The sequence below is a fragment of the Anabrus simplex genome, chromosome 1, assembly GCF_040414725.1.
Source record: "Anabrus simplex isolate iqAnaSimp1 chromosome 1, ASM4041472v1, whole genome shotgun sequence".
NCBI classification, from domain to species: Eukaryota; Metazoa; Arthropoda; class Insecta; order Orthoptera; family Tettigoniidae; genus Anabrus; species Anabrus simplex.
The window spans coordinates 1,343,934,546-1,343,962,071 of record NC_090265.1 but is presented as its reverse complement, the minus strand read 5'-3'; the positions used below and the strand labels follow the sequence as shown (position 1 = coordinate 1,343,962,071).

The following is a 27,526-nucleotide window of genomic DNA, read 5'->3' as shown; positions in this document are numbered from 1 at the left end:
ATTAGTTTTTTCAAGAGACTGAAAATAAAGTTACATTAACTGAATCGACAATGAAACGTATGGATTCGTTGTTAATAAAAAGGAAAGTAAATCTACCGACACAAGACTGGCTATTTGAGCACATTCAGATACCAGCGAACCCGCCAACTTGGGCTCAGAAGACCTGCGCTCAGCCGGAGCCTCCCAGTAGACTGCGGAAATCTGCTGGGCAACATACATACGTACATACATACACACATACATACATACATACAGTTCATTACAATCTTTTCTCACACAATAATCTTTAGCGATTCATAGCCAAATTTAGACATTTCAATTTTTTTTAATTTAATGTGCCTTTAGGGAACAAAATGTGAAAAAAAGGAAATAGGGGGAAAAATCTCGTCCAATATATTTTGGGAGTTCCTGAAGGGGGTAGTAAATTAACGTTGTTTTGTGTTAGGTTTATGTTCTTTCTTTCTTAGTCATTTTACCGTCCAGAGTTGGTTTTCCCCTCGGACCCAGTGAGGGATCCCACCTCTACCCTCTCAAGGGCAGTGTCCTGGAGCGTGAGACTTTGGGTCTGGGATACAACTGGGTTAGAGGACCAGTACCTCGCTCAGAGGGCCTCACCTGCTATGCTGAACAGGGACCAGGTGGGGGATGGGAAGATTGGAAGGGATAGATAAGGAAGAGGGAAGGAAATGGCCGAGGCCTTTTTTTCAGTTACCATCCCCGCACTTACCTATAGAAGAAGTGGGAAACAATGGAAAACCACTTCAAGGATGTCTGGGGGAGGGAGAATCGAACCTCTGTCTAGTCAGGTGACCTCCAGAGGCTAAGTGAACCCAGTTCCAGTGTTCGTACAACGTTTTAAATTTCATGGCAGAGCCGGGAATCGAACCCGAGCCTCCAGGGGTGGCAGCTAATCGCACTAAACATCACGCCACAGAGGCGGACTAGGTTTATGTTAAGGAACAAAGACATACCTGTGAAAGCAGTATTTTAGGAAAATATTTTGGGGGTCTAGGATTTTGAGTGACGTACCATATACTGAATGAAACACCGAGACTAGACCAAGTTTTTACATTCACACGATACTGGCACATATATAGGCTACTTGAATTTAAAACAGCAAGAAGATCACAAATATAAAGCACGGTATGTACCAAACATGATACAAGTCACCACAAGGTACAGTTTCGGTCAGAGGCAGAAAAAGTAAAATATCACATATATGATATATTGGGTCATCACACCTACCGTCCGGCTCCATGGTTAAATGGTTAGAGTGCTGGTCTTTGGTCACAGGGGTCTCGGGTTCGATTTTCGGCAGGGTCGGGAATTTTAACCATAATTGGTTAATTCCGCTGGCTCGGGGGCTGTGTGTATATGTCGTCTTCATCATCATTTCATCCTCATCACGACGTGCAGGTCGCCTACGGGAGTCAAATCGACCTGCATCTGGCGAGCCTAACATGTCCTCGGAGACTCCCGGCACTAAAAGCCATACGCCATTTCATGTCATCACATCTACCAAGCTTTGAAATTATCATTCATATCCTGCGTTGTTTTGTATTTATTTGTGAACATTTTGAGGTAAAATTTGAGGTGGAAATAAAATATCTCCCTTAGCAGATTAACTATGACACGGAAGCCTACGTAGATTCTGTACATGTTGTTAGGCTAGATTTACAATAGCAAGTAACTTATGCAAGTTATTGCTGCAAATTCTTGCAAGGCACTTGCTGCTGGGTTTACACTTCATGCAAGAAAGCTAAGCAAGTTTATTGTACAAGTTGTTCACAAGTAACTTGCAGCAATAACTTGCTCATACTGTTTACATGTGCTTGCAGTGCTAGTCAAGCAAAATGGCGACATACAGGCAGATGAGTTGTGCTGCAGCTCTCTTAATTCTTATGAATAAAGAATAAGAATCATATGAGTAAATAAATAATTGGGGTATTTATGTTGAAAACCCTGTCCGCCATCAAACTTCACAGTTCACTGATAACAAATGATTAACATTTCTTTAAATTTGTGATTGTGCTATAGATGCGGTGGTAGTTAATATTAAACGTGCGAATTTTCATTCGAATAAGGATTCCTGAAATTGTAAAATGTGAAAAATCATGAAATTTAGACTGGCGAATGGTGTATCTCTCTTCCTTAATTATGAGCTCACAATAGATTAGAACGAACTGGAAATGTGCTACTTGACAAAGCTTCTCTATGGTTTTCTCCTAGAGATCAAGCTCACAATAAACAGGCCCGCCCAGTCCGTCCCGCGATAGACGACAAAGAGCTACAAATCTATTCGGTAAAACACTGATACAAAATATTATTTCATATTTTAATTCAACTATTTACATTTTCCACATTTTGGAAACTTTTCGTTCGTTGCATGTGGGTTCCTTTTACACCGTATGACACTAATTCTCTCTAGCCTAGGCCTAAATTGTTGCAACGCCCGGTAACTAGCATTTTCCTCATCCGAAAAGTCAGCTGCTGCTTCGGGTAAGCGGCTAATGAAAAGTCCCGTCGAAATGCCGTCACGTTACGCGATAGTTAAAACATTAACGTAAGTTATTAGGGACCTGCCCTAACAAAACTCACTTCATCTCCTAAATAAGACACGCGTAAAATTCCATAAAAGCACAACCCAAAATCCAATGCACAGTATTCTGACAACTATAGGGAATAAAGGATCCACAACCTCGCTCTCAGATGCAAAAAAAAAAAAAAAAAAAATAGGCTTGCCTTAGCTAAAGAACATACTTTATCCGAAGTCATTGCTACGATACTCTCTACGAATTTGATCGCTGAGAAATGCGGCCTCCGAGACTCGGCCAGTATCCCTGAGTAGCCACTTTTTAACTTTGGAAGTTTCTTCACTTCCTTGGAAAACAGTGTTTTCAAGTTGTGCCATTTTCGCAGTATTTCCTTCGGTGACTTGTTAAAATCCTCTGCAATTGATATGAAAGCATCGGATTTCTTACTTCTGTCTGTGAATTCACTTCTGCGAACGTCCCAGATTTCTGAGAAGCTCTCGATTTTTTTGTATCAATTCACTACTGTCCTTCCTGAACCATTCGCGTTTTTCCTCCACTTCTGAAAAATAAATTTGAATATATGTGTAGTGATTGCATGAATAGAATTACGTTCTTCAATTTACAATACACACGGGAAAAAATGTGTAAAATGTGATCACCTACTTACCAACTTGCGCCTTCCACTTGCACAAAATAGGATTGGATTCTATCGGTGCAAGTAAACTGCGGAAGCTCACAAAATGTCCTTCACACTCCTTGCACGCGCCTCGCTGTAAGCTTCTTGTCCAAGAAATTGCTAACCCCTGCAAGTCAGATAGCTGAGAAATTTAGACTTGCAAATGGTGTAGCAAGTTTCTCTGTGCAAGTAAATTGCTGCAAGAACTTTCTAGTGTAAACGTAGTCTTAGGTTCTGAGGTACTTCACATTTAGTCTGTTAAGTGAACTCTGTGATGACATATTACTATTTAGTGTTTTTGAAAATAAAAGTCTCATCATTGTGGTTCGGATTCCACGTAAATCTACGCGTAGAAGTCCTTTGACCACGTTCACGATATCAACAGTCACTACAAGCGTGCTTCTTTTTCTTTTTATTTGGCTACTACTGGATAATAGGCTTCGGTTGCATACCGACGTGTATAACATGAACCAAATTATAAATCTACCTGCCAGAATTGCAGTACAGATGAGGTTTAAATTCACTCGGTCACGGGTGCGGCAATGAGTGAGGGGCAATGTGAAGGTACGTTTCGAGCTGCAGGACTTCAATTAATATTTTAACTGTACGAGACTGTGTAAAGACGTGCGCATAAATAAGAGGGAAGGCTCAGTATATCTCAGGCAGTAAACAGAACCTTGAAAAGACAACAGAATTGTGGCAGTGAAGTTTTACCGTGGTATCGAAAGTGCATCACGACTTCTAAACGCGAGGAGTGATAAGATTTGTGCGAGGCTTGTGGCTGAGTGCACTTTACGTAAACGAGGAGAATTACACCCTGACACTAAAGGGGAAGGAAGACCAATAAAAGGCTCTAGAGCCACAAGTGCCGGCTTGATTGCCAGCATGCGATGAAATATAAATGAACGAAAGTGCTCTCCAAGAACGCTTTAAACATGCGCCAGAGCCCCGTTTAAAAATACCTACGTTCCCGTATCAATAATAGACTCACGTTATGAGCACCCTCCTTACACCACCAGAGCACGAAGCTGCCAATACAGAACGCTGTAATAACTCATCGGATAGACAGAGACATTGTTGGATTTATGGAAATATGCTGTTGGGTTCTCAGATAATCGTATGAAATAGTTATGAAGCTTCACATGTTCAAAACAGGACATTTTAGCAACAGTTCTCCCATTTTTTTAAGAATGTGGCTTTACACAACGCAGAACTTTCCTCTAAATATTTCCAAGAAGTAATTCAAGGAAGACAAAGACAAAGTCACCTCAGTACAGGCCATGAAGACCCTTGGGGGAGTGGAGGGTAAAGGCTTCCAACATTGTTAACCGCGGCACGGCGCCTTTGCCCCCAGGAATTAATCTGGTACTCTTTTTTGGTGTAAGCTGAGTGTACCTCAGGGCCATATGCTCCTCCGGAGATGGAAATCTAAATCTCATTTCTTAAATTTTACGACTTCCTCACGGGGATTCGAACCCACGTTCTTCCGGGCGAACCGAGCACGCCTTTACCGCCTCGGCCAGGCAGCCCCTTAAATTTCAAGGCTCCTCCCCACCCGAGATTTGAAATCGGATTACTGGATTTACAGTCCAGAGTGCTAACCATTACACCATGGGACCTTAATTCAAGGAAGGTAGGTCATATTTTCCTTGAATATCTGATTGTTTCTGAATTAATTCCTAGGGACAAAGGCCTTGTATGGTCATCAGAGTCGCGAAGTTCTAATAGCGTGTGTTATACGCTATTTACCCTCTCTTGGCCTTTATTGCAGTTTAAACTCTGTTTGAGAGATTGTCTGTAAGGTATTGGAACACCTCCAGGAAAATGGCATAATATTCTTTCTGCAGCCTTGTAGCAAGCGTTGTTAATGATGAGGGTCATTGGAAGCTGGTGTTTGATAAAGATATTGAGACCCGGGCTCTGGGCTCCAAAGTCAGTTTTACGAACAATATTGTCCAAAAACTACCAATGAACGGATCCCGCTTTGTGGCAGAGAGCGTTATCATTCTGCAACATGCAGCGTTCTTTTTCCATACAGGTCTTTTATCGCAGGCGACACACAGTTGGTCCAAATGACGACATGTCCTTCCGCCTCTAAAGTTCTCTGTAATAATCCGGGAGCACCAAATCCCTTCTATGAAAAACATCCCAACGCTGTCATGCTGTTTCCGTCAAATTACACTGTGGCTGCTGTAGAGGCCTATATATATATATATATATATATATATATATATATATATATCGTTCATCTGGCATTAACCTCACCCACCTGACTGCCATATGATAGGCCTATGGCGTGATTCACGCCCTCCAATCGCCCACGGACCATTCGCTGCGCATATTACGTCACTGCACGCAGCGTTTAGAAATGTGCGGTTTATGAGCGTCTTGTCCTCGTAACTCCAGACTCACATCCATGATGCTATCTCCATAAATAGTGGCACTGAAAAATTCGCTGGCGATGTTGTCACATGGATATGATACCTACCATCTTCTTCAGTGGTTGGCGGTTCCTGTCGTTCAACATTCGTGGCCCGCCCGGCTGCGGTTTCGTCGTGGATCCCGTTGCACTGAACATCATCGAAATCCCAACCTTCTTTTATAACAGCTACGGTGACCGTAATGATATCTAGATGCTAGTTTACGTATTGATCAGAGGTTATATACAGACACAATATGTTAAGCTTAGTTTGAAACAAATCATGTTAAAACAACATTCTATGAGTTCTCAAATTAACATTGGGGTGGCAATCACTTTGATTAGGAGCTTGCATGCCCTTGGCTGCAGGGGAGTGCAAAGGACCTCGCCACTCTACCGCAAGTAATCTGTGGCTCAGAGTGTCTTTTCAGTGACCCCTGATCTAACCAGGGACAGAAACTTATTCGCCAACGTCCAGGTTTAGATAAGCAGCTTGGCTATGAATCTGAGACAGATATTAAAGGACTTAGACTGGTTTACGCCCGTCTACACCCCTTTTAGCAATTAAATTGGGTGCATTACATATTCCACCCATCATCAACAAGAATTCATCACTTGTGCTGTACATTATTTAGTATTGAAAAAATAAATAGGTGAGGATTTACAAAGCACTGTTTAATCTAGTATCAGCTAAAACTAATTTGTAACGTCCTCGGTCTGTCTCATTCTGAACTTTGGCATAAACAATTTGAAAGTGATAGATATATATATACAGTATATACGTGTGGCTTGTTGGACAATTCCACCATCAGTTGTCATGAAATTTCGGACTTTTCTGATGGGTCATACTAGGAAAATAAGAAATGATTTGTTTTCCCATTCGTTTCCTCACTGAGCCAGAAGGTGAAGTTTCATAACCAGCCTGCTAAGCACACTAAGATGCATATGCCAATCGAACCTATACGTGACATCTTCACATCGATCAGTATAGGCACAGGTGTTTAAAAGGTGGTGTTGCAGGCATCGCTCCTTTCTCTATCACTTTCAAAATCTTTATGCCAAAGTTCAGAATGAGACAGATCGAGGACGTTACTAATTGGATTTAGCTGATACTAGATTAAACAATCATTTGTAAACAATATACCTCTTTATTTTTTCATAATAAATAATTCTTGTTGATGACTTATGTAATGTACCCAATTTAATTGCTAAAAGGCGTGTGTGCTCGTCACCATCTGTGTCGGTGCGACGTAATGAAACTAGCAATAAAAAGGTGGTGTAGATGGGTGTAAACCAGTCTAAGTTCTTTAATATCTATCTCAGATTCATGACGAAGCGGCTTACCTAAACCTGGACTTTGGCGAATAAGCTGGTGTCCCTGGTTAGGTCAGAGACCACTGAAAAGGCACTCTGAACCACAGATTACTTGCGGTAGAGTGGTGAGTTCCTTTGCACTTCCCAGTAGCCAATGGCACGCAAATTCCAAATAAATATGATTACCACCCCTATGCGAATTTGAGAACTCATAGAATGTTGTTTTAACATGGCTTTTCTCAAACTACGCTTACCATATTACGTCTGTATAAGCCCTCCGATCAAAAGCATTTGGACACTCCTATGTAAATTTAAACTAGCATCTAGTTCTCATAACGACTACCTTGGCTGCTCGAAAAGAAGGCTGGGCGTTCGATTCCCTCCTCAGCCATCCTCGAAGTGGTTTTCGTACGGTATGATTTTATGTTGAAGTCTTCATGCTGTTCAGTGCAACGGGATATCTGCAGAGTTGGTGGAGTAAGGGAGTTTAGTGACTTTGAACATGGAATTGATATTGGTTGCTATGACAGTAAGTAATCATTCAAGGACATTTCTGCCCTTATCAAGTCGTCCAAAACATTATGGTGAAGTTGAAACGGGAAGACACAAGCAAAACTGGTCCGGGTATCTACAGTATTTCAAACAGATAAGTTGTGACTTAAGATACAAAAGTTGAAAACTAGAAAAGCAGCTGGAATTTATAAGGTTTCTGGGGATATACTAAAGACAATGGGTTGCGATATAGTACCATATCTGAAGTACTTATGTTTAAAAAGGTTTCGAGTGATAATACTAAAGACAATGGTGCTGAAGTACTTACATCATTCTTGTTTGCATGAAGGAGCTATACCAAATGAATGGAGAGTTACTATAGTAACCCCTGTGTATAAAGGAAAGTGTCATAGGCATAAAACTGAAAATTACAGGCCAGTCAGTTTGACATGCATTGCATGTAAGCTTTGGGAAAGCATTCTTTCTGATTATATAAGACATGTATGCGAAATTAATAACTGGTTTGATAGAAGGCAGTTTAGGTGTAGGAAAAGTTATTCCACCGAAGTTCAACATGTAGGATTCCAGCAAAGTATATCAGATATCCTGGATTCAGGAGGTGAATTGGAATGTATCGCGATTGACCTATCTAAGGAATTTAATACGGTAGATCATGGGAGACTACTGGCAAAAATGAGTGCAATTGGACTTGACAAAAGAGTGACTGAATGGGTGGCTATGTTTCTAGAAAATAGAACACAGAAAATTAGAGTAGGCGAAGCTTTATCTCACCACCTAATAATTAACAGGGGAATTCCTCAAGGCAGCATTATTGGACCTTTATATTTTCTTATATATATCAATGATATGTGTAAAGAAGTGGAATCAGAGATAAGGCTTTTTGCAGATGATGTTATTCTGTACAGAGTAATAAATGAGTTACAAGATTGTGAGCAACTGCAGAATGACCTCGATAATGTTGTGAGATGGGACAGTAGGCAATGGTATGATGATAAACGGGTTTAACAATCAGGTTGTGAGTTTCACAAATAAGAAAAGACTTCTCAGTTTCAATTACTGCGTTGATGGGGTGAAAGTTCTCTTTGGGGATCATTATAAGTACCTAGGTGTTAATATAAGGAGAGATCTGTAGTGGGGTAATCACATAAATATGATTGTAAATAAAGGGTACCGACCTCTGCACATGGTTATGAGAGTATTTAGGGGTTGTAGTATGGATGTAAAGGAGAGGGAATATAAGTCTCTGGTAAGACGCCAACTAGAGTATTGTTCCAGTGTATGGGACCCTCACCAGGATTACTTGATTCAAGAACTGGAAAAAATCCAAAGAAAGCAGCTTGATTTCTTCTGAGCGATTTCCGACAAGAGAGTGCCATTACAAAAATGTTGCAAAGTTTGGGCTGGGAAGACTTGGGAGAAAGGAGACGAGCTGCTCTACTAAGTGGTATGTTCCGAGCTGTCAGTGAAGGGATGGCGTGGGAGGACATCAGTTGACGATTAAGTTTGAGTGGTGTCTTTAAAAGTAGGAAATATCATAATATGAAGATAAGGTTGAAATTCAAGAGGACAAATTGGGGAAAATATTTGTTTATAGAAAGGGGAGTTAGGGATTGGAATACTTAACAAGGGCAATGTTCAATAAATTTCCAGTTTCTTTGCAATCATTTAAGAAAAGACTACGAAAATAGTAGATAGGGAATCTGCCACCTGGGCGTCTGCCCTAAATGTAGATCAGTAGACCATGTAATCTCTCTAAAATCCATATCACAAGGCGACATTCAGATAACGAGTCTCATACATTCTTCATACCTACAGTAGGTCTATATGAAAATGACTTCTTGAAAATATATGACCCAAAGGCACTGGGTCAGAGATTTAGGCATTCTCCAGAAAATCGGCTTTGACCAATTTCAACTGCCTTATATCACATACACTTTACCGAAGTAGAAAATGAGCAGGTGGCTCAGTGGGTAGCGCCAGTCTTATAATAAGGGCCTTCTTTCTTTCTTGAGGCTAAATGGACCCCAATCCAGTCCTCGTACCACTTTCCACAATTTCGTGGCAGAGGCGGAAATCGAATCCGGGCCCCCGCGGGTGGCAGGTAACCACACTAACCACTACAGCACAGAGGCGGATCGTTTCATTGCTTACCCAAGAATTTTCATTTATATGTACTCCAGGACACTGCCCTTGAAGCGGTAGTGGTAGGAACGCTCACTGAGTCCGAGGGAAAACGAACCCTGGAGGGTAAACGGATTAAGAAGGAAAGAAAGGAAAAACATGTAAGTTACCAACTTTTGAACCGTTACGTATATTCTTGCATATAATCTAGACCTAATGAATCATAATGATGGCAGGAAAGAAAAATAAGCACATGCACGCAGTTGGACCAGCGATCCGTCGGTCCCTAGACTCCGGCGCTACCCTCTAAGCTACGCGTGAGCTTACTAGCCTTTAGCTGATATAAGGTACTTGAAATTTACTAGACCAGATTTTATCAAGAATTCCTGGATATCTAGCCCAGTGGTTTGGGGACACTCATATTCGTGGAGATGCCTTCACATACTACAGTATACCTCGTATACACAGAAAAAAATCCGGGACCCGTCTATCTGAATTCCCATTTGTCAGTAAATTTGCACACATGAACAAGTAAGTCGGAAGTAGGTAGTCTCTGCCTCCTATATAATTAGGGGTCATTGATAGTACTAGTAAATGTAATTATGTAAATAACTAGCCATGTGTAAATGAGCACATATTAGCCATTTATCGGGGTATTGAAACTCATATTCCTGCCTTCTATTTTTGCGACTAGAAAAAGCTACACCCGAACACTACGTAGAAAATCACAATTCCGCCACTCTGTAGTTAGATGAAAAATTAATTCCAAAAGTGCATAAAACAACAGAAACCAAATGCTCACTTAGCACAGTAACTCATAATATATCTACAGTGAATTTGTAGTGCTGTAAGATGATCAGGGCGCAAGCTTCAGGCTTCATTATTACACTCGAGATCTTTTGTATCTAGTGGCCACAAATATTCATTTCAGGCAAGAAATCAGTACAGCCCTCATTACCATCCAGTGCCTGCTTACACACTCTCTCTCATTGGTCACATCCATTAGACGCGCAACACAAGCACACCTGAAGAGTAAGGGGAGGTGGACAGAGCGAAGTACGGGATATCTAACATGAACGAAACACACGCGGAGCGGAAGATACTTCCTTCCCCCCCTGCCACACGTCCCCCTGGCTCGACAATGAAGAGAGAGGGTAATAAGTGCAACAGACGTGCTGTGTACGTCAACTCGTTGAGGGTGAAATTCTCCAGTTTCTTTGTAATTATTTTGTGCGAGGGTTGGCTGAAATCTTAGCGGTCTTGACCATGAATTCATTATAATTGGCATCGCGCTCAACCATTGTTAGAAAGAATGATTCTTATTTTCGTCAATATAGGCCCTATAAAATTAAACTACTTTAATACTCTTGCAATCACTGTCAAAAGAAGAATTAATAAACTTTGCACAAAAATATGCACGTATATCAGATTTAAACGCAAGATAAGATAAAAGAAGGTGAGGTAAAAGAAGGTAACGAAATTAAATAGGACAAGTGACATAAAAATAAAGGACAGAGATAATGATTCCAATTACAAAGACTTGTAAATGTACATTCCTTACAGTCCAAAAAAATATATATAATATTGATAGATGAGTTGAAATAAAGAAAAGTAAGATATCCTAATAATATCATAATAAACTGTCTTGAAGAAAACAAAGGAGGGTATTTTGTTTTAAATAAATAAATAAATAAATACATAAATAAATAATAAACAAATAAAATGGACGCTTCCTGTGATCGAAAATAATTGCATTTTAATACAATGAGAAGTATGGTGTAATCATAAACAATGGACTAGGTTTCCATTAAACAATAATTTTTAGCCATATTGCCATAATATAATATTCTGTCCTCAACAACCAAAGTAAAAATAACCTGGCATTAAATAATTATGATCATCAGAGACGTAAGGGTGTTTGGAAAACTTTTCCTATGGAGTTATTGTAAGAGCTGATCGCAGAACTTAAACCCTATACATATTAGGGAGGAATTATATCGTGCACATTTCTTCACAATTAAATTGCAGGTAATTAATTGTTTTCCTTGATTAGGAGAAGCCAGTATAGCGAGAATGTTTAACCAGAGGAACATCTTAAAGAGTTCCCGAGAAAATGCCTTGGAAGTGACCTCTGAGTACTTAACATCACAGGCCACACCTCCTGGAAGACGAACACATGCTACGTTGCCTCGCGTACTTCCCCTTGATCCTCAGGGTTGGCCAAAATATACGTCCAAACGTTACCTGTTTTCCTGTCCACCCGGAATTCTTGTGTTCACGTGTATACCAAAGCTACGAGATGGAGCTCTGCCCACTGTATATCTGTGGGTTAGCTATTTGCCCGGCCACCATTGCCACCAGGAATTAATCTGGTACTCATTTCTGGTGTAGACTGAGTAAACCTCAGGGCCATGTGCACCTGCATAAGTCGAAATATATATTTTTCGACTTCCTGACGGAGAATGGAACTCACGCCCTTCTTGGGTGAACCGATCTTGGCTTTATCGCCCCGGTCAGACAACCCGTTCTTAACCTTCATGAAACGTAAGAAAGCAGCCTATTTCGGTCATGTCACCGGTCATGAGTTAATACAGCCTGATACAGCCGATCACAGAACACAAGAAGGAGGGAAACGTGGATGTGGATGTGGATGTGGATGTGGATGTGGATGTGGATGTGGATGTGGATGGAGGAGATTATCCAAGGTGCGGAACCTGCGACAGTGACCCGATACCTATGACACGGCAACTCTCATACGGAATACACTAAGTAGCAAAAATTACCTCATGATTTTTGCCAAGCTTCAGCGAGCACACTGTGCTGGAATAATAATAATAATAATAATAATAATAATAATAATAATAATAATAATAATAATAATAATAATAATAATAATAAAAGCCTCCGTGGCTCAGACGGTAGCGCGTCGGCCTCTCAACGCTGGATACCGTGGTTCAAATCCCGGTGACTCCATGTGAGATTTGTGCTGGACAAAGCGGAGGCGGGACAGGTTTTTCTCCGGGTACTCCGGTTTTCCCTGTCATCTTTCATTCCAGCAACACTCTCCATTATCATTTCATAGCATTTATCACTCATTAATAAATCACCTTGGGAGTGGCGACCCCATTGTAATAACAGCCTATATATGTTTCATTCATTACATCCCTGACTCGGTCAATGACTGGAAAACAGGTTTTAGGTTTTCATTTTTCATTTTTCAATAATAATAATAATAATAATAATAATAATAATAATAATAATAATAATAATAATAATAATAATAATAATACTTCCTTAGGACAAAATACTTACATACAACTGGGAATTCAACCATAATATAATCTGTGCATTGTGGTTGTAAAAAGCAGTAAAGAAAGTAGCCCAGAGAGAACGAAATTCACAAAACTAATGATATACAACAACCGCCTTTATTACCTGCTTACTTACCATTTTATTTTCATGCATGCTGAGTGAGAGTTTACTGCCGTATTGTTGCAAGACTCACATTGCCCATCTTTTAAAAGTCTCGTTCATAATGTGGGGGCAATGAAAATTATATTACAAACTCTAAACATCAGTTAGCTTTCTCTTCATTTAAGAAAGTTAGAAACAAAACTTTCTACGTTGTGGAATGGCTATTAACGGGAAAAATTACACCTTAACTAGAACATTAACACACTGGAGAATAAATCATTGTTCTATAACTACTAAACTCTCTTGTCGTATCCCTGGAGACATACATAATACAGGCTGCGTGCATGCTCTGTTTATGAGCTGGAGAGCGCAAGTTGAATTTTCAATGTGGTAGTTTGATGTCAACGATGGTCCAAGCACTAAATGGAACAATAATTATAACAGACAATTCATATTGACCATTAATGGCATCTTTCAATACACACTTCTTGAAAAAGAGCTTTTATCGTGCCTCTAAAATCGAAGAATTTCAGGCCAGGTCTTCACGAACGCCACTCTTTTACTTTCCAACGACGTCAGCGAGCAGGCAAAGGAGTATCAGTGAAATACCGCGTGAATCAGCCGCCTCTTTTTCTTCGCATTTTTAAACCAGCAGTTTAAAATTTAACTTGAAAACGTGATCTCTCCTGTAGTTAGATGATAAATTCCGTGTAGGTACATGGCTTGAAATACCAACAATAAGCAGGTAATGAATGAACCCGTCGAACTGTGCTACGCATGCGTAAGGAACGCTCCATGCTGATCAGAGACTGGGTTGGCAGTCAGATATTACGATACAAGCATTAATTACAGGAGACGTCACCGTCGCCGGGGTGCGTAAATATCCAGTGCTGTGTTTTGTGTTCGGAGATTCAAGCCCCGTCCTGGATAAATCTTTTAATGTATTTATTTCAGTCCCATGTCAGCTGCAATAATGAACACCAATTGTAATTATGATCACATATCACATTCGATGCACTGTACTATGCCTGCATATTGGATAGCACGTACTGTCTATCCTAACGATGTTAATCTTCTCTTTCACAGGTATGCTCAGATTCGAAGTACTTAAACCTACACGTGTGAAACTTTCCTACACCGAAGGACAAACATGTGACTGTTCATATACTAACCGTCATGCATTACGTCTTGTTTCTCATATTAACGTACTCATCACCTCAATAGCTATGGGTTGTCTGTATGAGAACTATGACTCGAAAGTGTAGACAGGTTGGGTTTGCTGCATAAACCATCGCTACTTGAATTACGCCCCCTCTTAATCCCAGATAGTTGTAACCATTCATAAAGGTCTACATACTGGGCGAGTTGGCCAGGCGGTTAGGAGCGTGCAGCTGTGACCTTGCATCCGGGAGATAGTGGGTTCGAATCCCACTGTCGGCAGGCCTGAAGATGGTTCTTCGCGGTTTCCCATTTTCACACCAGGCAAATTCTGGGGCTGAACCTTAATTAAGACCACGGCCGCTTCCTTCCCATTCCTAGGCCTTCCCCATCCCATCGTCGCCATAAGACCTATCTGTGTCGGTGCGACGTAAAGCAAAATAGCAAAGAAAGGTCTACATATTACTTGGTTGAATGAATCCAGAAAAATGCTGACAATTGCATACACAATGAGTTTGTTCAATACGTGTTATGTGCTGATATTTATTTTGATTACTTTATTTATTATTATGATCTCCAGATAAAAATATCTGAGTTTTCATGCCAAATTGAGTGGCTCAGGTGGTTAAGGGGCTGGTTTTCTGAGACCTGCTTGGCAGGTTCGAACCTGGCTCAGCCCTGTGAAGGTTCTAAAATACGTCAGCCTCACGTCGGTAGATTTACCCGCATGTAAAAGAACTCCCACGGTATAACATTCCGACACCTTGGGGTCTCCGAAAACCGTAAAAGTAATTATTACTAATCTTTTCTTCATTAAAAGGGGCTACCGGCGTACGCAATGAAAAGAAACCGAATGATTAAAGGACGGTTTGAATCCTCGTTTCTCTAAGAAGTCATCTATCTATCCCACATCATTCCATGTGACTACTTCACGCGTGCAGGTTTGGGCATTACGACTCTCTATTTACTACGATACTGGAGGTCTCACTTCGAAAATTTGCTTCTGTGTAGAAGTCTTACGGTTTGGTTTTTAACTTCCGTGCCGAAAGTCTGTAGCATAATTTGAATGAAAAAGTCTTTTGTATCAATTTTGATGTGACGAGACTGTACAAAATGGTGATGAATTGGCATGTCTGTATTTAGTCGCAGCCTATCGCGTCTTCTAAGATACCGCGACAACCCCTTCTTCTCAAAAGAAAACGACTTCTTGAGCCAATCAGTTATGCAATTTTCCTGCGACGCCTATAGAGGTAGATGCAGTTTGTACAGTACAGTAACGTTCCATAAAAATAGAGAAGTGAATTCCGCTCTCCATTAAAGAACATAGTGTTTTAGAATGGACCTTAATTACTGCCTCTTTTTGCGTTGTAAAGGGAAGCCTATACCAGGATATGTGTACGTAATATTGCTGTAAGTTGTTTACTGTAAGATAGGACTGAGATACTTACATTTAAATGTTACTAGGTTGAATATGTTCAAGTAAAAGTAGGCGCAGCTTATTCCCCAGGTACAGGAGTATTGCAAAGAGGGAAATTTGAAATGTAATCCACAAAACACGAACATATAAAACTATTGTGAAAAGGGGAATTTGAAATGTAATCCTCAAAACACGAAAGTTACGACATGTAATAGGCTTACAAATGTCTGAAGAGAGGAAAATTGTGAACAGCTAAGGCAGAACCAGAAGTTGACGAAGAATGCAAGTACTATGATTAATACGAATTTTAGATAAAATAGAAATACCTTGAGCACATTGACTACAAATTTCACAAAACTATTTAATTCAGTATTAAGGGCAAAGCTGACTTACAGTGTAGAAACTACGGGAAGTACACAAAGAAATTGCAGCGTACGTTGCAGACCTACATAATGAAACAAACAATACGTAAATAGATTTTAATAATAAATATTATTTGTTTAACGTTTATTCCCCTGCTACAGGTACTTAAAGGAATCTATGGTGTCGATTTTTTCCCTCACAAGTCTTAACATGTCGGAAGCCTAGGGACACGGAGTTGTTACAATTAAACTCCGCGAATATCACAGACTTAATGAAAGACGAACCTGATATCCTAGGAATAGAGGAACAAGGTGAATTTAGCGAATGACTTTAAAATATGTTAATTATGGATCTTAAATTGTAACCGACTGCAGCAAAATTAACTTCTCGCTTATTTAAAACAGGAAATGACCTTTCAAGTAATCTTTTCTGAGAATAAGTTACATCTCCAGGACCAAGCGAGTTATCTATGGTTACAAGTTGTGAAACTTTGAGTTTGCATTCAAGAAATGGTGGGTTCGAATCCCTCCTTTGGCAACCCTGAAGAAGATTTTGTTGTTTCACATTTTCGTTTCAGGCAAATGCTGAAGCTGTACCTTAATTAAGGCCACGGCATTCCCAATCCCAACACTTTCCCTCCTCTCATTATACCGGAAACCTTCAATGTGCGACGCTAACCAGCAAAGACCGTATCCAGGAAATAGTATTGAATTACTTTAATCCATTCCAACACTCACAAGACATACAAGACATGATGAATTTATTTATTCAGTGAATTCACTTAAAACCTCTCCTAACCTGAATTAAACACTGATAATTCGAATCAAATTGCCAATTACCCTTTCGTGAAATTCGAATGATATCTCTAAGAACCCTGAGTGAGCTGTAATCGAATTTCAATGAATCTCCCGTATGAAATAGCATATGTGACTTCCTTCGGAAACTAGTTCTTGTAGAACCATTAATGACTCATAATCATGGCCTACGCACGGCTCCATGGCTAAATGGATAGAGTGCTAGCCTTTGGTCACAGGGATCTCGAGTTCGATTCCCGACATTGTAGGGAATTTTAACCATAATTGGCGGTTAATTCCGCTGGCAGGGGTGCTGAGTGTATGTGCCGTCTTCCTCATCATTTCATCCTCATCACGACGCGCAGGTCGCCTGAATCTGGCGAGCCAAACTTGTGCTCGCACATTCCCCACACTAAAATCCATACGCCATTTCATTTCATCATCATCTACAAGATTCCCAGTAAATTTTGTCATTTGGGGATATTTAGATCACAGTTTGAAAATAACCTGCTTTACTTCTCTAAGAGATGATTCAGTTCTATCCCCTGGCACATTTGACATGACCATTAATCTTGTCACTTGGCGTATTTTAAGCATGATAAATGTTCAAATTGGAAAGCTGCCTTTATAGAATTTATTTGCCATTCAAAATGTAATTCTCGGTACTTAGGTAAAATTCTGTAGAACTAAAATCTTATCGGATTCAGCTTAAGTATAGTGCTAGGAGAAGACACTACTACAATGATTCTAATTAGAAATATAAGGTCTATCCCGCACAACAAATATTTAATAAAAAAATGAGGTTCAAATCAAGTTCAATCATTAACATCGACTTCCTGGGAACTTGATGTCTGGTTGATGATTATAGGGGGGCTGTGCTACCACGGCACAAGATGTTTTAATGTGCGACAGCGCTGGTAACACAATTAAACGCTGCCACAAGACACCATTACACTGATGTGCTCCATAGATAAGATTGAACAATAACGATAAAGTGGAGTTTCAAAGGGCTGGGCTGCCCTTATTAAGACTAAAATCAATTTCAGCTGATGCTCACAGTTACTTTGACAAAGATGTACCAGATAATTGTAACAGCATGTATACAAGAGAAATAGCTAACATCACGTCGCGTCATACCGTGTAGTTTACATGCAAATATCGTATTCTTTTGTTGCATTTGTGCCCGCCTTCATTTTTTATACCAGACCAGATAACTATGAATGTATAACTGAGTTTGATTATCCTACTTGTCTTCCGTAATACTTGTACATATTTTTGTTTAATAATAATATTAATAATAATAATGATAATAAAAATACGAAAGTGTAAAAATTACATTCCTACTGTACAGTACTGTAATATTTATCTTCCTTTATACACAAGCATAAGAAAATGAACACAACGAAAATTGTTGTGTTGTACTGCATATCCGTATGTGGCTAGGGGGCGTGACCAGTCTTAAGTAACATAATGGATAGGAAGAGCGTAGTGAGATACGAGGTTTGGTTTTATTTAAAGACGATATTTAACTTTACAATGTTTTCCCTGATTACGCTTTAGATTCTTAAAATGATAATACATCACTTGTTTACAAAGACCATTATCAAGCATGGGAGCGACGTCGTCGAACTATCAGAGTTGATACTTGGTAACAGCTGTCTCAATGCTACTGGAATTGGCCTCTTCCAAGACACTTTCATTTATTCAATCATTTCACTCTTTCTTCTAAAACAGCACTGTTGGTATTCTTACAGATATATTGTCTTCTGCAAGTATTCCACGTTTCTACAATATGGCATTTTTCACATGTAGCTCATAGGCACTGAGGCCATGTTGTCGAAAACCCACGCAAATCATTACCAAATTCACATGTGTGCGTTTTAGGCGATGTGTTCATTTTGCCAAAGCCCTACACGCACACGAAATATTGTAATGGTTTAAATTTCCACATACTGTTCAAGAGGTTCATACAGATGAAACTTATGTTACTCTTTATAGGAGAGTAATATTTTTATCACCTCCCTATTCCCAGTTTACTACGTCTAAGTAGACGCCTATCTCTTCCTAACGATTAAATTGAACGTTTCTAGCTACATAGTGGTTTCTTGGCTATGAAGATAGTGAACGATTATCGATATGATATCATACATGGCCGTTCTTGAATCAATGATCCAGAAAACATACACTACAGTACTTTTAAAGGTAGCCATACACGTACAGGAAATCCTCAAAGAAAAAGCCTACGGAATTTCCTTGGGAATTTCCTCTACCAACCCTCGCCCAAACACGAAGAGGATTTTCCTCAAGGAAATCCTCAAGGAAAAGGCCTTGAGGATATCTTCAGGTTCAACTCCAGGTCAACACACCAGTTCGGTGTTGACTGGTGGTGGTCGTTGGTTGTTCTCGTGCTTTTGCCATTTGTTTTCATTAAGGCCTCAATGAATGATATTCTAGCGGCTGTCGGTTGTGTGATTTCATTGGACTGATTTCGCTAGGAAAGGCTAAGATGAGGTGTATGGTGCAAGGATTTTTGAAAAGAAGCGTGTATTCCTTCAAAAGTCGAATTACTGAACTGGAGGTCTTTCGGAAAGATTTACACGAGTACTTGAGGATGGGCCACAATACATATTTGCGTCTTCTTTCATTTGTCACTCCTTTTATCGCTAAAGAAGGTACGGTTATGAGTAGAGCTCGAAATTCATGCAAATGCATGTCTTTAAATAAGCTCGTTACACTTCTCAAACGTTGCAGATATTCCTTTTATGAATTAACGGTTCCAAATAATCGTTCATTTGCCTTGCATGTTTGCATATTTTTGCCCATTTTGGAGAAAATTCATGTATATTGCATATTTTGATGATTTTGGATTTAATAGTGAATATTGGGACTTTTATATAATGTTTATATGATTTGGTAGCATATAAATGTTACGTTGCATGGGAGTGTATTTTATGAATGTTGGTTTGAAGAATTTGGGATCGTTTTTTCACGTTATATTTCTATTATTGAGAGACGAAGAGAAAAATAATGTATTCCTGGCCTCAGACCTGACAAGCAAAGTTGGTACGGCACCCACACAGTACATACGCCAGAGATCATATAATCCATTATTTTATTTTTTCTTCAACGAACTTAATGCCACTGATTAGGCGTAATATCACTTAAATGAAATTTTTCTGGTTTTATATCGTAGACAGTTTTCCAGTAGATGACGATGCTTGCATTAAAGATATGCAAGTGGAATTCATCAAAAATTATATGCACAAGACTTAATGTATATAAAATCAAATTTTGGAAAATTGCCTGCTACGTTAACAAAGTTGAAATGTACAGGTCTACCCCTTGTCGAATCATTAGCAGTTATTGAAGACATGTAAATGTGTCTGTAATCATTGCACGGAGAAATTTTTGCGGCAGCTAGAGATAAACTGACGTTCAAATCCTGATTTTTAATTCGTCAAGCTTATAAAAGACTTATTGTTAGGTAAAAGTGCAAAAGACGTACAAATTGACCTGACTTTGTCGCAAATATCTTCATTTAAGTATGCACCTGTCACTTCTTGTGGGGTATAAAGATCATTTTCTTTGTTTAAGAATGTTCTGATAGATAAATTAATGATCTTAAATGAAGAAAGTTTGGAGAAGTTAGTTGTTGTACAATGTTTCAAAAGGAAATGATAATGTAACTCTGTTGAACTGAATTTTGATAGTGCATATTTTCCACTTTACTGTGATACTTTGCCATATTATCGTTCATGAACGCATACATATTTCGAGATTTGATAGTGCATGGAAATCCGGGCTCTAGTAATGAGGCAAGCCACTTCCACTAGAGACTCACTGCAACATTGAAATTCTTCACACACACGGCAAGAGACCGGGAAAATTCGGCCTCAAGGCGGAAAAAGAATTGATTTTTGATCGTGATTTTTGAGTCTCTCCCTTCCCGCCGCGGCCTCAGGGACACGGCCACACACGTTGGGGAATTCCTCAAGGCTTGGTCTGTTCAGGCCGAAACTTGAGGAAATACCGCTCGTGTTTGGCCACCGAAAAACAGCTTCAAAAGTGCTTCTTTCTCATAATAACCTGGTGCAGGGGATTCGCTGGATCATCAAAACAGGGAATTGAATGTGTTTTACGGATATCACCAAGTATTGCTTCTCAGAAAGGGCTGGTAGTAATTTTCCAGATATTTAAGTATTCTCTGGAAGCATTCAAAGTAGATAAGTTTATATACTGGACATAGACCTATGAACTGTTGTCTGTGTTTGCGAGGTGCTTGAGGTAGTTCTGCGCTACAGGTGGATGTTTGGTCGAAGCTCTGTTATCAGAGTAAGTTTTGTGGGTGAAAGTATAGACTCGCACTCTCATGATCCCTTTATAGGTAGAGGCTCCAAACATAGAGTCCGCGCGGTGTAGAGCACAACTCCCCAGCTAAGCCACGCAAGTGAGTGGGAGGCAGTAATGGAAGGGTATGGTCCCGGGAGAACTAGGGGTGGAGCCATTTCAGCCAATTCAATGTCCGAGTTACGTTCAGGATGGCTATTGGTGGAAGCTCGTCTCCTTTAAGAGTGAATTGTTGGCATGATAATCAGTCGTTGAATAACGTGTTCAGAAAGAAGATTGAAAGCAACTCTCTATTTTCCCCTACAATTACATTATACTTTACATAGATGTTACAGCTCTAAATGCAATAGAAATTACTATTAAAAAGGATTAAATAGTTTTATTCACAACGAGGGTAAAGTACAAAAGGGAGTGACACCCTCTGTATTCTCTTCGGTGGTTGGTGGTGGTGGTGACAGTGATTTTTGTCTAAACAGGAAGTACAAAATAATGAACCATTGTCTCTAGGAAAATAGAATAGGTTTGACTCTTCGAGCAATGAGACAATCGTGAGAAGAAAGGTAAGGGCTGCCAACGGCGTGAAAATAAAAGGCTCCCTAGACCTCACTAACCTAACACGAAAGGTTCGGCAGAGACAAAGAATTGACCAACGGAGGTCAGACAGGAAAGGTGAAAGTGAGGATCCAGACACAAGTAAGTGAAAGTAATACCACACTTAGATAAGGCGCCATAGTCACTAACCCACGCTCCCAAGCTGTGAGCCCCTGGGATACCGTTTTAAACGCCTGGGAAGTTTATTTAGATCATTTAAAATACCATAAGATCCGAAATTGTGACTCTCGTCCTCGGAGGCTCCATCAAGATCCTGAGACACCACCTCTACATCTCTGAAATGCCGCACTAATTAAACTGTTTCTTTATAATTTAGAGTTTTTCAATTAACAGAACTGTACATAAAATTTGATATGTTTTACCTTGTATTTAGTGGCAGCCTGTAAATACAGGAGGTCGTTCCTAAATAAGCGGAAATATATATGTACAATATGATGGGAATATACTGGATGCGAACCAACAACTTATCGATAATCGACTGGCTGTATGTACAGACAGAAATTTGCAAAAAAGTTTTATCATTGCAGGGGGCGTAAATCTCTCAGATATTAGTTGATCTGGGGAAGTATATGCAAAGGGTGACAGTCAGGTCCCGGTAAACAAGATAATTAGGAATGGTGAATTTACCCATGTAGTAGATTTTCAGATTTTAATTTTGTAAGACCCGATGACGGATATATTAGCTACACGGAAATGACAGGGATTAGTGACCATTCTGCATCAGAATGAAGTATCATGTATTCCTTAAACCCTAAACTAGCTACCGATGAGAAACTAAAGTGTTAAGTACAGTAAAGCTGTCCGCGTAAATTTCAGAGATTCCCTCTGCAAATACTTTCTAGCTCGATATCAGAAGAGGACAACATAAATGCAATGTGGAATATTTTCGTAAATATTTTAAACTGGGCTATTTAACGGTTTGTGTCATAAACGTTGAAATAAAACCTAAATCTGGTGCACTGCAACAGGATAATTAGAATCCCTTTGGTAGTAGCATCACAAAACTTTAGTATTTATACTGTTTACTGTTTTCGAAGACATACTTCTTTAATAAAGTACCTCTACAATATTTATTACTATATTCAAGTAGCAGCGCTCTCAGCAGTGAATTAACGGGTGATTTCAGAGTTAGCCATACTATACGACTGAATTACTCGGACTGGTGTGGCTTTATCGATAGTATTAAAATGAAGTTTAATTGGAAAATAAATTATAATATTGTTTTGAATTACTAAATATATATAGCATAACATTTGTTCTAGTGCATGAATATTATTTTAACTATTTAGTTCATGCCTCTAATGACCAGTCCGGTATACGAATAGCCGAAGTTTCAACCAATCAACGGCCGTGTTCCGCGACAAAATTATGGAATTCGTATTATCTCACCAACGACGTGAAAGATATAGACTGCTAAACATACTCGTTTCAGCGCCCCTGATTCAAGCGCAGCGAACTGACTTTTGCCTGTTAGTGTCATAGTGGCTGCTACTTCTTGGCCTTGATAGTTAGACCTATTATCAGTTCGATGAGTTGATGAGATTATATGTTATTGCAAATTAAAGTTTGATTTTAAAATAAACACGACATTTTTAAACACTCTTGATGTAACATTAATGTTATAATGAAATAAGCGCAGTGATTATGGTAGGCATTTGCTTGGTTATAAGAAGAATTACGTATGTAGAAGGATGAGTAATTCGGCATCATACACTAACAACAAAGTCACTCGCTACAGAAAGACTTGTTCTACGTACAGCAGTTCATTGAAGAATTTACACGCGTAGAGAAAGATAACACTGCCTTTTAAATTCATGAATTCATTGTCATTCTGGTATAACTTTTGAATTTTTCTTCTTGGTCTAGTTTGTTAGGTTTTATGCGTTTTGCTACTTATCGCTACCCTCTGAGAACTGCTGTGCAACAAACAGCACATACGACTGTTGGTTGCGTCGTAGAATATCTCTACGGCATCCTCTGCCTGTCCTAAGCAGCCAGTATACGGAGTGCCCCCAGATTCTAAACTTGAGACCAGCAGAACTCTGGCTGAGTGTAGCATTCCTTCCACATACTGTATTCTACCATCTTAATCGCTTTAATATTACTATCGGATCTCTCTTGGTCGACACTCGCCTACATTTATTTATGTATTCAGTTAGTTAGTTTAACCTTGCCCACCTTCTCAAAGATCGTACTCCATTACACAACAACTTCTCCAGATCCATTCCATGGCAGATTCAGAGGAAATAAACATATGTTTCGTCTTCAAGAGTCATGGCTGCCAGTGGTTCAAGCAGATTCAAAGATGGCCATCAGATTAGCAGTCTATATTTCTAATGTCGTTGTATCTCACCTACCTGCACTTGTTTTTATATAAATTTATCATAATATTGCACTCAGATATCTTTACGTATTCTTCCTTTGCTGTAATATCGTGCTTCAGTTGTCTTCAATGATATATCTACCTACGTAACTTTATTAGTCTGATGAAGCTGACATCCAACATATTTGTAGAATGTCGCCGAAAGACTTTAAATGCAAAATTAAAATAGTATGTGTTTCCTTGTTGAACGTTGTGTTCCTTTTATAGATTATGAACAAATATGCATTTGACTTCTTTTATATTTATCCATGTTTAACACCAGTCTGTCTGTTAGTTCATCAGCTCAGAGGCTGGTTGGATCCTCAAATAGCACCACCAAACGTTATGCGGTTATAAGGAAACCGTAAAAGCCAATGGCAGCACCAAAATTAGGCGTACTAGGCAAGACGAGGAGTGAGGTAGTTTGTCATTGCTTTCTTCACTTTATTACCAGAATTGATTACTAAGTTGCTCGCGGAATTGTCGAAAGAATATGGCACTCTCGTTACATTACCAATAATAATTGTACCCAAAATGCGTCATACTTCCAGTTTTGGTTTAATATCACGGATTTATCCGGGTTTGCCTTCTAGAAATAATAAGTAGCATTACACTCATACTTTTTCTGGAGAATAATAAGAGTAGAATTATGTAACTAGTCAAACGTATTCGACTGCTAAGAGTTAAAGCTTCTCTAAAATATTTATAAATTACTCACTGATATTCCCAAATAAATCATTAGGTCTATCAAGGGCATGGCGTGTCTTTTCAAAGTATCCAAGTCTTAAAACATCTAAGTCTCACAATATACTAATTCCAGAGGACGGTTTTCCGAGCCAGTTTGCTACCTGGACAAGTCTCAACTTTCTAATGGTGGTACTATTTTGAACCACCTAGCATGTATACAGTAATATTATAACAAACACAAAGTAATACAAAAAGGTGCGAAATGGTTCATTTTAAGCAACAGATGGGACTGCATGCCCTCTTCTAAAAAAAGTACCTCAGTCTTGAGGTGGGCCTGCAGTGTAGCCTCCCACAAACATATAGGACAGGTGTCAGTAGACTCACGAACATCAATCAATATCAATATCAATATCAATATCAATATCAATATCAATCAATTGCGCCAAGTTAGGATTAGTCCTATTTCCTTTAATATAATTGATGGTATGTACAAACTTGATTATTTACAAATTTCAGTATGAAAACATTTACAATATTTTCATCAGAATGTTGCCACCAGTTTTAGTTCATTTTGATGACCTAAGATGTTGTTCTCAAAATATTTAGATACCTCCAGTTTCTTCTTTTCGAAACTTGGAGATTCATATCTATCCTTACTTTTTGAAAATACGATGTTCATCTTCTTTTTTCAAAGAAAATACCAACTCCTTAAAGCGGAAATAGATTTCTTTATTCGGTGTCGTTTTCCATTACAATTTCACAGCTGAAGCGGCATTTGTGGATTTTCCAGCTATTGGTCGACGAAGTAGTCGAAAAATCTCCCAAATAAAATGAATATAAATAAAAAGTCACCTCCATCTTAAAGTACACTCACATACTACGTTTTAAAATTGCTAGTACACTTCTCAGATATTTTGTGACTCATACCTTATTTATTGCGACTACATATTTCTTCCGAATATTTTGATACCGCTTTCTGTCATTTTCATTTCTAGATATTTTGAGACTGCACCTTACCTCCTCACATAGCAAACCAAATCGTCAGTATAATTAAAAATCAGAAGAAATGAAGAAGGTATTATTTAGTTGACATATATGACTTACCCGCTTGTAGCGCCGTGATGAGGGCATGTCCATGTCCGTAGAGCTTCTCAGTCCGACTGAGGCGATACTCTCATTATTCCATCAGCGCCTGAATCTCTTGAGTGTGCACGTACGCTCATGATTGCATTAAATTGACACTGACGTCAGTGAACACCATTTATCACGTTCAGTCGCGCACTACAATAGCCCCTGCTGTTATTAAATGTGTAGTTTGATATTTCAAGACATTCATGCTCGTTTTGAACCCTCTTCTTCCTGTGTAGGTACTGAGACTCTTGCCGTGGAATCCGCTATTCTTAAAAAATCTACAACTTCTAGTAACAGTTCATATGAATCAGGATAGTTATTATTCCCTTGTAATAAGAGTAACAATATGCAATAAGGGATATCAGAAGGAAGGAACAGACTAAAATATATAATTTTTACAGTAAAATATGACAATCAATGAAATTATTATATTTCTTCAAGTTCTCTTTTATGAATTTGATATCAGTCCCTCAGGATCTCAAACCGAGAGATCCGTCAACAGTTTTCCTTTTCTCTTCCTTTGCTCCTCCTTTGACATTACACGGCAATTCCATTCAGTCCTCGCGGAATGTTATTGTGGGTCACACATCTCACTGTAAATTGACGAATTTCGAAGAAGAATATGGAGTTTTTCTTAAAGTGGCCTTGGTTAAGAAGCGAATATGTCATATTTGTAACTTTGTGTTGCTACTTACATTCTACTATTCGCTTTTGACTGTGATAATATAACCCGATGGAGCACTTCGCGTATTCGCCGTTGTTTTTCGATTCTGATCACAAAGTTCTTGCTGAAAACTTACCAACATCCCACATTCACCAGCTGGTGATCCTGGATAAAAACTAGGTAACTTGTAAATGAATTTCTGGGAAATTGTACCTGCCGATGATTCTTGTTTTAAAAACATATGCCTCGAATGATCAGGGCATTGTTTATGCGAACTGCTTTGAAAATGTTGACTTTTTGTAGAATTGGAGATTTGGATATTTTAATCTACACACATCAGACAGATTATTCAGGTGTATTTCAAGGAAGGAAAGGAAGACCGTGTACTAAAAGTTTCTTGAAATATTCAATCAAGTATGTTATTCCTGAGAAAAGTATAACAGTATGGTCCCAGACTGTCTTACATTATACTACATTATACTTATACTATATGTTACGGTGTGGCAATAAGACAATATAACACCATTTATAGAGTGGATAACATTCTGAAGAATTTTAAAAATGCAACTAGAATATTACAGCACCGAAAGTAACAGTATGTAGCTAAACCTGCTTCTGTTCCACACCACCCAAGAGAAAAACATCCTTGAAAGTAAAAAGGAATATGACTGGTTAAGAATCATTTATTTTCGTTTGTCCCCATCTAAAGATAATTGATGGTAATGGCAGTGGTTATCGTTGTTTCAAAGGTAAAAGCTAAAGAATTATCAGAGACCATAAAAATCATCATCATCATCATCTGTTTACCCTCCAGGTTCGGTTTTCCCCTCGGACTTAGCGAGGGATCCCACCACTACCTCCTCAAGGGCAGTGTCCTGGAGCTTCAGACTCTTGGTCGGGGGATACAACTGGGGAGTATGTCCAGTACCTCGCCCAGGCGGCTTCACCTGCTATACTGAACAGGAGCCTTGTGGAGGGATGGGAAGATTGGAAGGGATAG

At 39.2% G+C, this 27,526-nt stretch overlaps 1 protein-coding gene across 1 annotated transcript in view; it reads right to left on the bottom strand.

The window, feature by feature from the left end:
- LOC136878812 (putative odorant-binding protein A10) overlaps positions 1–25,883 on the bottom strand; it is a 232,338-nt gene extending 206,455 nt beyond the window's left edge. The window contains exon 1 of the mRNA XM_067152309.2: positions 25,836–25,883. Within this exon, the coding sequence (XP_067008410.1) occupies positions 25,836–25,868 (33 nt within the window). The 5' untranslated portion in view covers positions 25,869–25,883. The remainder of the gene's footprint in view (positions 1–25,835) is intronic.
- Between the last annotated feature and the right edge of the window lie 1,643 nt (positions 25,884–27,526).